Below are 16,789 nucleotides of genomic sequence, written 5' to 3' on the forward strand. Positions count from 1 at the left end.
AAGATTTATTACAATGTTTAATTTATGATCTCTGAAAAGTTTTGTTATTCTTGTCCTTCCAAGCCTGTCTAACCTTTTCTGAGTTTGAGTAAAAGAATTTAATATGTCTAGAACCCAAGAAAATTAAAACTTGTTGCCAGCTTCCAGATACTTACTTGTCTTCCTTCCCAAGCTCAATATTAGAGTCGCCTGGGATCTGGAATGTATAGATGATGATGTGCTGTGTAACACTGCTTACTGAAGAGCTATAAGACACTCACCTGGAGGCATGTGTCTACAAGTGCCAGGGTATTTATGGGGTCAGATGTCTCCTGAAATGTAAATGTGATGTCAATCTAAACCAACATTCGTAACTTTGAAAGTAACTCATGCATGCAAACATCAGCTGTAGGTAGAGCTTAGGTAAACTGAACTAATGACATCTGGATGAATATGGAACTTTTCTAGAACAGTTGTCACACCACACAGCACCTATGTGGGTTCAGTTTAAGGGCAGGACCTAGAGATGACAGATAAGGCTCAACTAAACACATTCTCTTAAGATTTGGTTACATGTTTTTCTAGGGCATTCTGTCTGAACACCCTAGAAACATGTAACCAAATCTTGAGTCTTTTGAAATGCAAATTGAAAACCACCGGTATTTAGAATGCGCAGCAATAATGACTCACCTTCATCCCAGCTCCAGCTGCAGCAACCGCATCCCTCCAACTGGCCATTTGCAGAGTAGAGGCACGACTAAGCATAGAGATCATCCTATCCTCAGTAGCTCCTCCTTCAGGGAAAAAAATAAAACTTTCCTCTGCTTTCTCCTACCTATTCCAACCTCTTACCAAAGTTATGTCAGCTTTGGTTATAAAAGCAACCGGGGATAAGCTTCAAAATATTATATGTGAATAAAATATTAAGCAACTGTGTAATAAAACAATTTTAGCTTGAATACTTAAAGAATCAGATTTTCTTATGCACCACCTGCAAATTTGTCCATCTGTTCATAGAGTGCTCTCTATAAAGAATTTGAAATATCTAAAATCTACAGATGTCAGAGCTGAAAGGAATCTGGGAGATGCCTGGCTCCTTACACCTGCACATCACAGACATGAAAGTGAGGCTCAAATGAGCTCACTAGCGTGATCAGGGTCTCAAAGCTGGATCACAGAAGAGACAGGGCCTGTACTAGCTGCTTAGTCCCAGTGCAGTTAGCATTACACCTTTTCTCCGACACTTGAAAACTGACCAAACAAAGGAAATGAAAACATACTTTTAAAGGGTTAAGATTAAGGAGGAGAAAAGGGCTCCTATGGAAGGATCAAGAATAACAAAATCAAATCTAGAAGGAACTCCTACCTTCTAGGTTATGCTAATTACTTTTTAAAAAAATGAGTCCTCTTAGACCTTATTGTCAGATTATTCTCATATATGTGGGGGACCAAAAAAAAAAAGATTTCTACCACAGTATGTCTCCAGACGACTGAAACCAAGTGCCTTACTGATAAATGCTCGTCCTGCCCAGCATGGTTCTCTGTGCTCCAAATGTTTTTCATTCTCTCTCGTTCCACTTGTATTTTCTGGATTACTCCTTCCCCACTGGCCCTTTTCCACACTTTACAAACTGTTCAAATCTACCTTCATTGAAGCTGCCGCTTCTCCGAGATTCTGCTTCCCTTTCCTTTCATTCATTCTACAAATATTGAACACCGGCAATATACCAAACATTCACCAACCAAGCTCCTTGAAAAACTCTGTATTACTGCTCTTTCCTTCTTCTTAGCAGTCCAGTTCTCTGTAAACTGCCAAACTGCTAAAGACAATTGATTCTCAATCCTTTTACAGCATTTACAAGGTTGACTACTTCCTCAAATTCTCTCTTCTGTCAGCTTTCAAAACACCTCCTGCTCCTGATTCTTCTTTCTCAGTGACCCTTTTTCGTTGGCTTCTCTTCATCTGCCTCTTAAGAGTTGGTATTCCCCTAAGGTTGTGCCATGGCTCTCTTCTTTTCTCATTCAGCATGTTCTATGCACATTCATTCTTTAAGGCCTCTGGTAATGTGACCCAGAGAATGTCACATTCAGAGTTAGCCAGTCCTTCCTTGGAGAGGGTACACAAGAAGCAAGGAGGTAACAAGCAGTGATGATTTTAATGTTCTTCTCCTACTCTACAGGGTCATCCCCCTCCCTATAGAAATATAAAGCAGGGAAATAAACACAGATCTACCAATCCACACCAATATGTTTTCCTTTTATTGGTGTTGGTGTGCGCCTTGAGGAGGCAACCATCACTATGTCAAGACAGGCCAACACCACTTCCACGAGTCCACCCCCGAGACCTTCCACTGTACTTTCTGTGTCATCCTGGCACCTGTAGTTAATCAAATGGTAGGGTAGGATATTCATCACTGTAGCTTCAAGTTAAGTTTCTCTCAAGGCTGAAATTCATTCCCTGTTCTACTTACCACCTCCACTCATAGCCAGATACTTTGTCAGAGGAGGTTGTACAGTGAGCACCACACAAAAACCAAAAAAAACATCAAGTGAATGGCAGCAATAGAAATACCTAAGAGGAGCAACCTGAACTTCTTTCCAACTATTTCCATAAAGAAAGTCAGTTCTAAAGAAATGGGAACTTCAGATCTTCCCTCCTTCAATGTCTCATTCTGCCCAGTCTCAACCTGAGTTGTGTCATAGTCTAGACCCACACTGCTCCTACCAGTTATGGACCGTAGTAAAGTCATAGTGGCATGTGGGTGGATAAAACATACAATGAAAAGAATCCTGACTTCAGGTTTATCAGAAGGCAAATCTTAAAATTCTTTGGAGAAATCTCCGTTAAGGGTTAGTTGTGCTTCCATAGGAGTGGAATCTGCCTATGCACACAGCTATTCCAGTGCCAACTCCCAGTACCTAGAGCTGATACCCCAAAGCCAAGGCATCACACATGTCTGTGTCCACAGGGAATTAGCTGAGTTGCAGCAGCAGCAGTTGTTCTTATATATTATTATTTTACTAGGTCAGGGGCAGTTTAAAACTTAACAGCCTTGGACCCAGGCCAAAATGTTATCAAGGAAAAAACAAGTGATGTTGACGAAATATCCTACTTGATAACTAAAAAGCATAGAATGCAAAAGTAGGGAGACTCTGCCCTCCTAGCCAAAATTGCACATACCTTCCCTGCTGCAGCTCGTGAAACCGTTAACTGCATGCACTTCCCTATTGCAGGTCTTTCTGGTGGTTTTATCTCCTGCCAGGAAGAGGAGAAGAACCCTGGCTCCTCTTAATTATGTAGGAGGCAGGTGGCATTGTTGTACGTGTGTGGCCCAGTTAACCCCACTTGTGGCCCAATAAATAGGAAATTCTGATCATTCAGATCATCTACCTTGACTTCCTCGAATAGGAATACAGGAGTAGAGAGAAGGGCTCAAAGTGTTCATGACAAAACTCCCTGTCTTCTGGGCTTCTTCCCTGTGGGTTTCTTCTAGAGCAGCACTCTCCAGTAATGCAAATGCATACGCAATTCTGTTTCCTGATGACCACATTTAAAATGAAAAAAAGCATTTAATTAATTTAACCCAGTATATCCAAAATATTTCTATATGTAATCTGTAGCAATTATTAAGATATTGTTACATTTTATCTTTTATACTAAGTCTTAGAAATCAATTGTGTATCTTATATTTACAGCACATCTTGATTTGGATGAGCCACATTTTAAGTGCTCAATAATATGCTGGCTGGCTGTCGTACTGGACAGCACAGGTCTAGAGAATTGTGATGAGCAAAGGACAGTTCTCCTGGTTTTCCCTGCATGTTAACCTCTCTAGCATCTCTCCAGTCTACTCACTTTCCACCTCCACTGTTCTAATTCAGAACCTGATCATTTCCCACCCAGATGCTTCAAACCACTTCCTATCTAGTGTCCCTCATCTCGCAAATGTTTTGTACACACTGCTGCCACTTAACTGCCTCATTTCATTCTTCTGCACCTTCACTGGATCACATTTCCTACAAAAGCCCAAACTCATTATTATGATAATTTGTCCCTTTTAGAAACCTGTGATAATTTACATGCCAGCCATAATCGTATCTCTGGTACATGGTACATGTATCCCAGCATAGAATACTCTTTAGTCCTACCCCTATATTTTAAGGCTCAGGAGACAGTTACTACCATTGTGAAGCCTTTCCCATAACACTCTGCTTAGGTTTCATTTTTGCCACTTAAAATTGTATGTCTTAGGTTTTGGGGTTTCGGGGTCCATGCCTCTTTCCACTCTAGATATTAGGCACTTTCCAGTCATCCTCCATAGCCTCGGACATAATGGACATTCAATAATGTTTGCTGACATTGAAATAGACAAAAGTGAGCCATTTTCAAATTATGTGTTATATAACCAGGTGCTGTTATATTTTGTGTGTGTGTGTGTGTTTTTTTTCCTAGCTCACAATAGTAAAGCAGCGAGAACAGCCAGAAATGGTTTTCCGACAATTCCTGGTAGAAGACAAAGGACTTTACGGAGGCTCTTCTTATGTGGATTTCCTTTGCTGTGTTCACAAGGAGATCTGTCAGCTGCTTAATTAATTGAAGCGTCTCTGTCATTGATGTTGCATTTCTAAGGAGATAATCTCCTTCTTGGTGCCTAATTTTCTAGATGATAATAGGCTAGCTTTGATTTCTTGCTCATTTTCAGAATAGCTTTCCAGGAAAAGATGGCATTTAGAACTTCAGCTTTGGTGCTCAGGTATAAAGCCAATTAAGGTACAATTGTACCATAAAGGGAACAGTCTGTTTCTGATTGCACAGTTTCTAATTTTTAAAACTGATGTGGTTTGCATTTCATGAAAGGCAAAGTTTACAGAACCATAAACATTCTCAATTTTCTTTCTTTGTGCTAGACATATAAATTATTTTTCAAACTGTATAGACGGGGGTAAAAAGTTGTCTTGGTTCCTCTCCCAATTGCAATGAGAAAAAAAAAAGCTTAATTTTTACATTATACCTAATTTTTTTAAAACCATATAACTCCATTGAACACATTTTTCAACTTGAGGATTGCATAGCAAACTTTCAATATTCTTGGAATCTATTTGGTAGAACAATTTGTGTTCTACATTTTTTTCATAATTATATATTGTGTATGTTAAAACTATTTTCCAGTTGTTTTGTCTATAAAACTGTCTTTATCCATATTCTTAATGGTTCTTTGTACAATTTGGAAGTTTCTACCTGTATATAATGGATCTTAACCAATATCAATAAATCATTTCATATACTCTTATTTGGTAGGTAGAATTATTACGTATTTTTAGGTCTTAAGAAGAAATGAGGGTAGTATTCAAAATGTCTTGGCAAAAGGCTGTTGGGTAGGTCACTAAGAACAAATTTGGAAAACAAAAATTTCTTTTTTTTGAGGGTTGAGGAGTACTAGGCAATAAATCTAGGAAACATCATAGTGTCCTCGAGAAAGGCATTTCAAAGTTCTCTAATATGTTTTTGTGGGCAAAATAAATAGAAACGGGCTACATGAAAATGTTAATGAATATATCTAAACCTAGAAGAATGGGTTTGAGTGATGTCACACAGGCATGTGCCCCTACCTCCCTGTTCAACTTTGTTATCAATTATATGAATAATAGGAGCACATTTCATGTCCCAAGAACTGCATGTTTTTTGTGAACACATGCAGATGTATTCTTCACAGCAACCCTGATCCTGTTATCAGCCCAATTTACACATGAAGAAACAGGCTTAAGTACCTTGTTTCTGATTATATGGCTAGTAAGGTTTATTTACAAATTAGATGTCATAAAGTAGAATAGAAAAACAAATACAATGGCAGGACTAAAATCCCCCCATGTTAGCCAACTGGCATGTTGCCTATGATCAACTTGGATAAGTTTAACAAGAAGAAATGTAAGCTTCTAGACTTGTGTCCAAAAAACAAATGCATATGCAGGAGATCATTCTTGGAAACAACATGTTAGAAAGAACTTAGGGAGTTTGCCATTATGAATCAGTAGTGGAATAAAAGCAGATATGATCTCAATCTACTTTATTACAAGGATAGGCTGTCAAATGAGCATAGGGATGGTCCCTCTCTGAGGTCGGACCACAGCTAGGTGAGTGTTCAATTCTAGGCACCATGCCCTAAGTGGAATAGAAGCACAGAGCACATTCCTTTATTCATTTGAAGACTGCCTAATGATTTGTTCTGTGTTCTTTAGGGTGTAGAACCAGAACCATTAAATAGAAGAGACAAAGGGCCACTTAACAGAAAAAACTTGTAAATAGGTGCTCAAAGAATATGCCATTGGAAGTAGTATGTTCTCATTTAACAAACACTGTTTGCACATGTTCTGCGTGCCAAACACTAGGCGCTATGCTGGGGAGACAACCGTGAGCAGCACAAGCAAAGTCCCTGCCATCTCTACAATTACAGGAAAGTTTCAGAAATGCCATGAAATGCTACAGTAAGCACAGAGCAAGGATATGGTCTAGCTGGGGAGCAAGGTGTAGTCAGTAAAGATTTTCCAGAGGAAGTTACAATGAAGATGAGACCTGAAAAAATTGTAAACATTTGCCAGGTAATTGGCAGTAGTGGTAAATATGCCAGCAGAGGAAAAAATAAGCATAAAGGCCCAGAGTGGAAAGAGCATGCATCACCATTTTGTGACTGAATTGCGGATGATGGGCTCAGATTGCTCCCCAAAAGGATGTTGGTCCTTGGTCCCTCACTCACCCAACAATGGGGGAGAGGACCCTGCTGGGCACGGTGAGCTTGTTTTAAGTAAATATCGGACCCCAAAGAGTTTTGCAGAAAGTGATTTATTTAGGCAGAGCAAGAGAGGAAGGGGAAAGAAGAGCGGCTCCCACGATGTCGTGGAAGGGGATCCAGAAATGGAGTCTACACTGATGTGGGAGAAGGGGACTTTTAACATGGGAGATATTCCTGCCCCATTCAAGTTTCCTGTCCTATGAAAGGAGTTCCTTTAAACTTCCACTGTAGTGATTGATCTTTGATTCTGACCTTTGATTTCTTGTTTTGGCCCACAGTCCTCCCATAGCTTCTCGCAGGCTTTTCTAGACAAAGGGAGCTTACCTGACCAGTCTATCTTCCCGTGCATGCGAAAGTTAAACAACGATCTCTAAGCTGGATGGAGGAGTGGGTGGAGGTATGGCACTGGGAAGTTCTTGCCTTTGAAACCATGCCCCCTTGTGGACCCGGGAAGAGAATACAATCCCTCACTTTGAGTAAACTAAAGAAGTTAAACTTGGCTGAAACTACCAAGAGACAAAGTCATAAAAGATAAAGTTGGAGAAGCAAGTAGAGTGAGACTTAGCCAAGGAGGAGTTTGGACTTAATCCTAATGACAAAGTGAAGACATTCAAGGTAATTTAAGCAGGATCACTTACAGAGCAGGATCACTCTAGAAAGATCACTTTGGGGTTGTAAGGTGATGAGACTTGCAGCAGAGAGACTATTTAGGAGGCTATCAGAATAGTCCATTTGAGTTCACAGTGGCCTGAATTAAAATAATGGTATTTAGTTGGGGGTGGGGAATTTGGGCGAGAGCTGATGTAAGGGAGGAGAATATATCAGAAAATGGTTTGTTTTGAGCAACTGGGTAGACAGTGAGATGATTGTGAACAAAAACAGCTTGTGTATGTCAGTGTGTATGTAAAAGGTATAGTCAGATTGTACATATTTAAGGTAGTCTGCAAGCTATCCAAGTGAGACAAGCTATAGCACCTAAAAATATGGGTGTGAATCTCAGGAGAGAGCTGTGAGCTAAAGATTTGCAAGCCACCTACCTGAATATCAAGAAAAAGAAGCCACACAAGTGGCTGAAAAGACTTTGGCTCTGTAGAGCGGGAAGGTAGCAAATCCCTAGGGCAGACAGTCACTAGAAACCTTAAAGGAGACTGGGAAGGGCCAGAGAGGTAGGAAGGGAACTTGACTAGAAGATGTCACAAAGCTCAAGGTAGAAGAGGAGGTGCATGAAGACAGTGGGCAGCTAAGTCACAGGCTTCCAAAAGAAAAGACGAAAATGTTTGTTGGGATTAGTAAAAGGGTCGTGTGTGACTTAAGTGAAAACAGTTTCTCTAATTAAATCAGTCAGGATAAAGGTATAATTGTAACAGGCTGAAGAAGAGGAAGCAGCATGGAGGCAACTCAAGAGGGGATGAGAGGCTGAGTCACAGGTAGAGGGGAGGATCTTTAAAATTTTAATTAAATTTGCCACTTAAATGCTGGTGGAAAGAAGCCAGTATTATGTTCAAAAAATATATATAGTGACAATACTATACTACAAAGAATGTTGAAGATTCAAGACAGAGAAAAAATATTCAAAAGAGCAAGACCCTTGGAAAACAGAGGGATTATAATATAAATGGTGAGGTTAGCTTTCATGATAGAAGAAACCCAATATGTAATGGAAATGCTCTGGTGAGCCCTGAATGACCACCTGCCAAAAAATGGTGTAAGTGCTGCCCTGAAATGGTGCTCCAAACTGGAAGAGGCAGTGAAGCACAATGGCTCAGAGCACAGGCTCCAGAGCCAATGACATGGGTTTCTATACTAGTCCCACCACTAGCTGTGTGATCCAGGGCAAGTTAGAAACTTTTCTGTGACTGTTTCCTCCACAGTTTTTTCAAGAATTAAAGTTTATAAAGGGCCTAGAACAGCATCTGACACATGGTGCTGCTATTTAAGTGTCCATTGCTGTTATTGTTTCATTAGGTTTTTTACTAAACTTGCTAAGGATCATGAAAACTAGGACTAATCTGACTCCTAATTGGATTTGCTGCTATGCCACTAGTATCGTAATTGATGTCCTCCAAATCAAACTATCTTTAAATGCTATAGAAATTCCAATTAGCAGATGGTTTCAGAGATTAAATTTGCCATATGAGAAACTTGCAGCTTCAACTACTTTAAATGTTAAAAACCAATAATATATAAACCAAAGAGAAGAACCTGTATTTCAAATGTCAAGAAACCATTATTTAAAAAAAAATGAGTTCACTCACTTTTTGAAGGCATATCTTTGAGACTACCAAATGGCAGCTTTCCTAGAGGGTTCACTTTTAAAAGTTTAACATAATGCTAGTAGACTGAGAATAATTAGGAATCATCTGTTAACAATTTTTAAAATGTCTACCCATATAGAAACATATTTCTTTACTCAGAAAGCAATGAAAAGCAAAGATCAAATTTTAGATCAATTTTTTTAACATGGAAAGATAATCTGAAGTTGAACTTGAGCTCCACTAGGGGGCATTCTACATTAATCTGTCTAAACCTTCAGAAAGGTTAGCAATCTTCCAGAAAAGGCAATTCTTTAGATAATTGAATATATAAATTTTAATTGCTGAAAAACACAAGATGTAATGCCAACTAATCTGAATTAAAAGAAAAATAAAAGCAAATTGCTTGGAAGAGGCAATAGAAATCCCCTAGTCATCATCTTTAATAGATGTTTCCTAGCCTGTGCTTGAGAAACAGGGAAGCAGGTTAGGCGTGCTGGTTCATGCCTGTAATCCCAATATTTTGGGGGACTGAGGCGGAAGGATTGCTTGAGCCCAGGAGTTTGTGACCAGCATGGGCAACATGGTGAAAACCCTTCTCTACAAAAAATTAGCCGGGCATGGTAGTACATTCCTGTAGCCCCAGATACATGGGAGGCCAAAGCAGAAGGATCACTTGAACCCAGGAGGTTGAGGCCGCAGTGAGTCCTGATCTTGCTGCTGCACTCCAGCCTGGGCAACAAAGCAAGACCCTGACTCAAAAAAAAAAAAAGTGATAAGAAGATTACTTTCCCAAACAACCATTTATGAACAGTTCTGTTAGAAAATTATAACTGGTGGACTTTACCTAAAACTGCTCTTTGTGGTACAAGTACTCTTGTCTTTTGAGGCCAAAGGTGAATTCCTCCTCCAATGAATAGCAGTTTTCAGATAGTTCAAAGACATATCTCTATCATATTTCTTGTGCAGGCTAAACTCCTTCAATTTCCAAAATGTACCCTCGTAAACATTTGCAGAGCCATTTTTATCCAAACTTAATAAATGAGAATCTTGTGTTGAATCACGTAAAGAACAAAGTCAACTTGGGGAGACAAACTGCTGGTGTTTCATTAAGGAAACTATAATAGCGATTACAGATGCAGTCTCAAGAAGACATGAGTTGTGTACAAATTTTTAGGGAATGCCTTTTGATTTTATTTTTCCACTTTTTTATTTTTTGAGATGAAGTCTCACTATGTCACCCAGGCTCGTCTCCAGCTCCTGGGTTCAAGTAATCCTTCCATCTCAGCTTCCCACATAGCTAGGATTACAGGCCACCATGCCTGGCTTTGATAATTTTTAAAAATTACATTACAGGATTACCATTTGACCTATTACTGGGTATATTACCAAAAGAAAACAAATCATTCTACCAAAAACACAAATGCATTCCCACGTTCACAGCAGCACTGTTCACAATAGCAAAGCCATCGAGTCAACCTCAGTACCCATCACTGGTGGACTAGACAATGTGGTACATATACAACACAGAATACTTCACAGCCATAGAAAAGAATGAAATCATGTTCTTTGTAACAACATGGATGCAACTGGAGGCCGTTATCCTAACTAAATTAACACAAGAACAGAAAACCAAATACCACATGTTCTCCTAAGTGTGAGCTAAACAGTGGCTACTCATAAAATGGCAACAGACACAAGACTATTTGAGGTGGGAGGGAGTGGGGTAAGGGTTGAAAAAGTGTTGATCCAACAGTGCGTGTTCACTTTGTGTCTCTGTGTCACATTTTGGCAATTATCACAATATTTCAAACTTGTTTGTTACGTCTATCATGGTGATGTGTGATAAGTGATCTTTGATGTTACTATCATAATTGTTTTGGGAGTGCCACAAACCACACCTATATAAGATGGCAAACCCTAATCAATAAATGTTGTGTGTGTTCTGATTGCTCCACTGAAAAAAGAAAAAGAAAAACCTGTGTACCATGGTACTGTGTTCGGTACCTGAGTGATCATACCTCAAACCTCAGCATCATGCAATATACCCAGGAAACAAACCTACATATGTATCCCGAATTTAAAATAAAAGTTGAAAAAATTCTCTTACCAGTTATAAAAATGACTCTTTTGCAATGAGATTTGCAATTTTAAGACCTTCTGAAGAATAAGATCTAGTTTTTTAGTATTTTTCAAGCTGAGTTATTCCTTGGGTCCATAAAAAACTGTTTAAATACATATTATTCATGTTTGAAGAATACAATTTTAGGATATCCAATGGGGTTTTATGTTACCCAATTATGTTTTAGCGACCCCACCTCATATGGCTATGTGGCAAAAAGTTTATTACCTTTATGAATTACAGAAGTTTCAAGCAGATATGAATTGCAACTGTACACTCCAGTGTGCAAAAAGTCATGTTTTTAAAATCAACCTGAATCTGAATCCCTATCCCACAGGACTGAAAGGGAATCTTCTCTCTCTTCCATCCACACTGTTAACTAGTGTCAAAGTGCCCCATGGCTTCCTGAAGTCCAGGGCTCTCTGCTTCCACACCGTGCTTGGGGGAAATGAATGTGTAGTCTGAGCTGAGTTACTTTCCCAGTGGAACTCTGTGCCACTGACCTCTTTCCCCAGGAAGTTCTCTCTCCTCGGGCCATCGTTGCTGACCAGCAGCAGTTTCCCAAGACTCCTGGGTGCCATCCCGCACCCATCCTCCACCATCTTGTCCCCTCCTCACTCTCAGGCAATCTACTGTCTCTATTATTCACAAGAGAAATATAGTCTATTTTGTCCACTTAGGCTATAATTAAACAAGGTGACACAGGTGTAGTTAAATCACTCTCATTTTAACATGTTGCCCTTGGCAGATAAGTAATTAAAATTTTACATCCTAAGGAAGGAGTCAGGTACCTTTAAAGTCAGACCAGGGAAAGTTAGTTCTGTTCGAGACCTCTGATAAATGGTGATTCAGTGGAAACTGCTTTGTTTTCTTCATCCTCAAAGATAATGTTCTCTTATTTGAGACAGAAAAAAATCTTTGTTAGAAAAACACAGTCCTCTTATGCAGCAAGAAATCATCAGCAGAAGGGAAAAGACCCAACAAGGGAAGGTTATGAAAACTCTCCTGGGAGTTAATTCCAGTTATTAAGCAAGCAGCAAGGGAGTAAGGGACTATTTATTGAACACTTATTATCATATGCCATACATGAGAAGCTGAGAAAGCATACCACTGCCCTTATAAAGCAAATGACAAAAACTAAGTCATAAGAGCCCAAGCAGAAGGGTAAAAGCTCAGGACTAGGTGAGTAGACAAATGCAGATATCAGATGAAAAGGCAAGCTTTTTATTTGAATCAGAATAAAGGAAAGCAATATGAACTGGAAAGGTCCCCAAAGAAGTGCTGATGCCGTTCTCATCCACTATCTTGTCAGCACCATCTGAGGAAGGAATATGGAGTTAAGATTCGAGGAGCTAGTTGACTGACAGGTTTACATTTGTGTTTACATTTTTCTAAATTTTGCTTTGGAATTATTTTTATAAATATATTGTTAATCATGTATTATCCTTCAATTGAGCTTCATAGTAGAAAAGGAAGTTATAAGCTTGAGTTTTTATTTACCATGCTATACAAACCTAGCTTCTTAGACAAAACAATAATCCGACTACCTGTGTAGCTTACATGAATTATCAACAATATTATGTCAAAAATCTTTGTATTAAACCACCCACCAAAATACATAAACCTATGAAGTGACAGCTAATTCCACAAACATTTAAGCAATCACTTTGATCACTTAACAAGCATAAACTATTAAACTGGATAAATCTGAACATAATTGTGTTTTGAAGTTTTTCCCCCCGCTTTCAAAACTACAGCAACAACAAAAACACACACATGCACAAGACAGGATAAATAAAAAATTTTTTTCTTGGATGTATTCTCTTATGATAGTAATAGTTATAAAAATCTGTAAAGCTATAGGATTCTCTAAAAGGTGTATTTTGTGACAACACAGTCTAGACCTCTACATTTTCTCCCAGTGGACAGATTAATGGCTTGCAGTGACATCACTGTATGGCAATTTTAAAGTATTAGTTCACATTTTCAATTTACTGTGTGTTCCAAAGTAAGCCAACTACTTAATATGCTTTCAAAGGTGATAGTTTCCTGTCTCAAGCAACTTTTTTTCCTTTTTTTACTAAAAAAAGGTCACACGGTTATACAGCTATAATGCATGCATAATTTAAATATGCATGCCGGCAGGGCACAGTGGCTCACGCCTGCAACCTGACACTTTGGGAGGCTGGAGCAGGTGGATCACTTGAGGTCAGGAGTTCAAGACCAGCCTGGCCCACATGGTGAAACCCTATCTCTACTAAGAACACTAAAATTAGCTGACTGTGGTGGCAGGCACCTGTATGTAATTCCAACTACTCAGGAGGCTGAGGCAGGAGAATCCTTCAACCCTGGAGGCAGAGGTTGCAACGAGCCAAGCTCTCACCACTGCCCTCCAACCTGGGTAACAGAGTGAGACTGTCTCAAAAAATAAGGATCAAAAATAAAATATGCATGCAGTATTTTGCTACCTAAATTAATTTATAGTCCCATGAATGGCAAATATAAGCAAAAATCACAAACAATTTTGTCAATCTCTGAAATATAGGGAAATTCCACATGAACATCTCAGACTTACCCTCTTCCCTCTGTGGTGACAATTAACTGGAGCTGGCAAGTCATGTCCACCCTATGGAGGGTATGAGGTCTCCAGCCCCCACTCCTCTCCCTATAGTCACTATGGCCTGAAACCAAGAGTCAGTGGCCATTTACTAAGGCATTCTATGTTGCTCTGCTCTGCTTTTCTGAGAAAGGAGTTGAGAAAACTCATCAAAGTGAGAAAAAGCACAGATAAATAGTTGAAAGTAAATGAGTGAAAATATTTCCATGCAGTTAGTGTGCAAACAATGTGCCTAAAAAAGACAATTATCCTATTAAAAAGTTCCTGGCTTGCTTCCCTGATTTATTAACACACTTGAGTCCTATGTGCATTTTACATTGTTGACTGCTAGGTTTTCAATTATTTAGAAGTATTTTTGGAAAAACCTACCGTATCTAATTTCAGTTTATTAGCACCATTAGTTAGAGAAACATGAACTCTAACGTACTCAAACTGATCCTTTTAATATTTTGTCCAATACTGGAGAATAGGTTTACAGGAAAAGGATATCACAATTATCTAGATTGAATGAAGTTGTTTTTCTCTGTGCATTGTAGCTAGCAATATTTATATATCAGTAAATGATGGACATCTTGAGAGCAGAAGCAGAAATTAAGTCTTCAATGGAGTCAGTTTGCTGGATAAATGTTCTAATCTTCTGAGAAGTCCTAGATTTGTAGCTTCATAACTGACTATATATACACGAGACCCTAGCGAAAGTAGAGTCCCTATTACCAAACATCAAAAGAGGATAATCTTGAAGTCCTACATGAACCCTAAGATTACAGGATTGTTCTAAGAAAGACCTTTTGCATAAGCAAAGGTTTATGTTTTTAATAGATCACAAAATTTGAGACACTTTCAGATCAAAGACCACTGCTTAGAGTAAGTCCCAACTGGGCTTTCATTTTGTCAATTTAATAAGGATTATATTAAACAAATTAGTAAAGTCTGAAACTACACTTCGAAGGCTAAATCTTATGTTCTAAATTCAGGATGAAAACAGTACAGGTTTTAAAATAAGCTATTGTAACTAACTGAAAGACAATTTAGCAATTAGGACGAGTAGAAAGTATTTTAAAAGACACGAAAAGGAGTAACTCCTAGTAGCAGCTGTGACACACGGATGCACAATGTAGAACTCCCAAGTATCCCACCTTTACACTCTGTTGGCTTAAATGAAACTGACCTATCACTGACCTGGCTTTAGAATAAGGGAGACAGGAAATAAGGGCTCTTAAGGTGGCTCTGCTACTTACCAGAGTATCAGAGCAAAGCTGCTGCAGTAGTGATCCCTCTCAACTCTGGATTTGTGAGCTGGTTGCCATGCCACATTCCTTGCTTGACTCTCACTTCCCAGGTTGACACCTTGACATCTCACACTGTGCTGTGTCATGATGACTGTTCTACGTTCTGACTGCCATCACCACAATTCTGTCGTCTAATCTGATTCAGTTGTGTTTGGGTATGGTATTCCCCACCACAAAATCTGTTCTACCCGACATCACAACTGCCTCCCCTCTTCTTTCTCCACTGTGAAGAAGAGTAAGAAAGTATTCCTACCAAGCAGTTCTTTGGGCCTCCTAATCCCCATCCTCTGAAAGGAGGAAGGTCAGCAGGAAAACGGTTCTCACTGGAAATAAGTATCAGCAGTTGGTTTGGAATATCAAGAATTATAATGCTGTAAAAGCTCAGACATGCTGATCTTATAACTTCTAAACTAAAAAATGTAGTTATCTCACAATAATTAGCTTCTATTCCCAATAAGGAATTAGTGTATAAAGCAACTAAAAATTTATTTCTATGTAATTTTTTTTTTTTTTTTTTTTTTACAAGAGTCTCACTGTCGCCCAGCCTGGAGAGTCTCGGCTCACTGCAGCCTCCGCCTCTTGGGTTCAAGCAGTTCTCCTGCCTCAATCTCCTGAGTAGGTGGGATTACAGGAGTGTGCCACCATGCCTGGTTAATTTTTGTATTTTTAGTAGAGATGGGGTTTCACCATGATGGCTAGGCTGGTCTCAAACTTCTGACCTCAAGTGATCTACCCACATCAGGTCTCCCAAAGTGCTGGGATTACAGGTGTGAGCCACTGCACCCAGCATTTCTACATAATTTTGTGAAATATAAGACATGTAAATATAAAGAAGATCAAAAATTTGAAGAGGTCAGAGTAATGAATTTTCATTGGAAACCTTTCCTCAATGAATATATATAGTCTACTGCAAAAACAATACCTCAACCTTTACTGAAAGTGAAAGTTAGCAAAAACTAGTGAGTCAGCTCCATCCCATGATTAAAAAGGCCAGATTATTGTCAAAGGGATAAATTCTAGGTCTTGCATTCCTTTTCCACCATCTATTCTTTTTTAAATTACTTTTTCCTAAATATGGTTGATCATGGCTCCCCTTAACTTTCAACTGTCAAAGCAGCCACACCTACCTCTTTGTAAGATGAAATTGTGATAATCTCACAGGTGCCTATGCCATGTAAACAGCAGGAATGTCACCTCCTCCAGGAATGTCATCTTGGCTAGGCCCAGGGCATGGAATGTAATAAAGAGCCCTGTGTATAAGACAGGGTCACTCCTTAGCTGAAACTTCTAAGGACCCATCACAGGCAACTGGAATTTCTCTATCCTGACTTTATTCCCAGGTCAACTCTGACATATAGAGTTCTAATTCTAGATAAACTGTAATTAGTGAAGTTGAAAATATACCATAATTTCAGCAAAAACTCTAATCAATTATGACAAGAGAGGTGTTAGTCAAATGCTGTCTTGTATTAGATAGTACTAATGGGTTAAGCAAGTTAAATTCATTAGTCTTTTAAAGAAGTCAGCCTTATTTCTATCATTCAGTCCTTATCTTGAAACTGAGTCTTTGGTGGATGTAATATAATCTCATCTTAGATATGAGCAGAGAATAGCCATTAAAATGCATCACAGACCAAAACTTTTCTATTTGGTAACAACAGAAATTCTACTTATAGAAAACAGGCTCTCAAATCTTAAAAGTTTAAAGTTTCATTAGAAAAATCATAAAAATAAAAAAAGTA

The 16,789-nt window shown here is 38.9% G+C and overlaps 1 protein-coding gene across 3 annotated transcripts in view; it reads left to right on the forward strand.

Moving 5' to 3' along the window:
* Positions 1-15,566, forward strand: part of SEC24D (SEC24 homolog D, COPII coat complex component) — a 115,703-nt gene extending 100,137 nt beyond the window's left edge. For 2 of the 3 annotated variants that reach the window (XM_039479108.2, XM_039479109.2), the window contains exon 23: positions 4,433-15,566. In XM_039479108.2, the coding sequence (XP_039335042.1) occupies positions 4,433-4,573 (141 nt within the window). In that variant the 3' untranslated portion in view covers positions 4,574-15,566. The other variant, XM_074396962.1, reaches the window with a different exon arrangement.
* Positions 15,567-16,789: the final 1,223 nt, after the last annotated feature.

This window comes from Saimiri boliviensis, chromosome 3, assembly GCF_048565385.1.
Source record: "Saimiri boliviensis isolate mSaiBol1 chromosome 3, mSaiBol1.pri, whole genome shotgun sequence".
Taxonomy (NCBI): Eukaryota; Metazoa; Chordata; class Mammalia; order Primates; family Cebidae; genus Saimiri; species Saimiri boliviensis.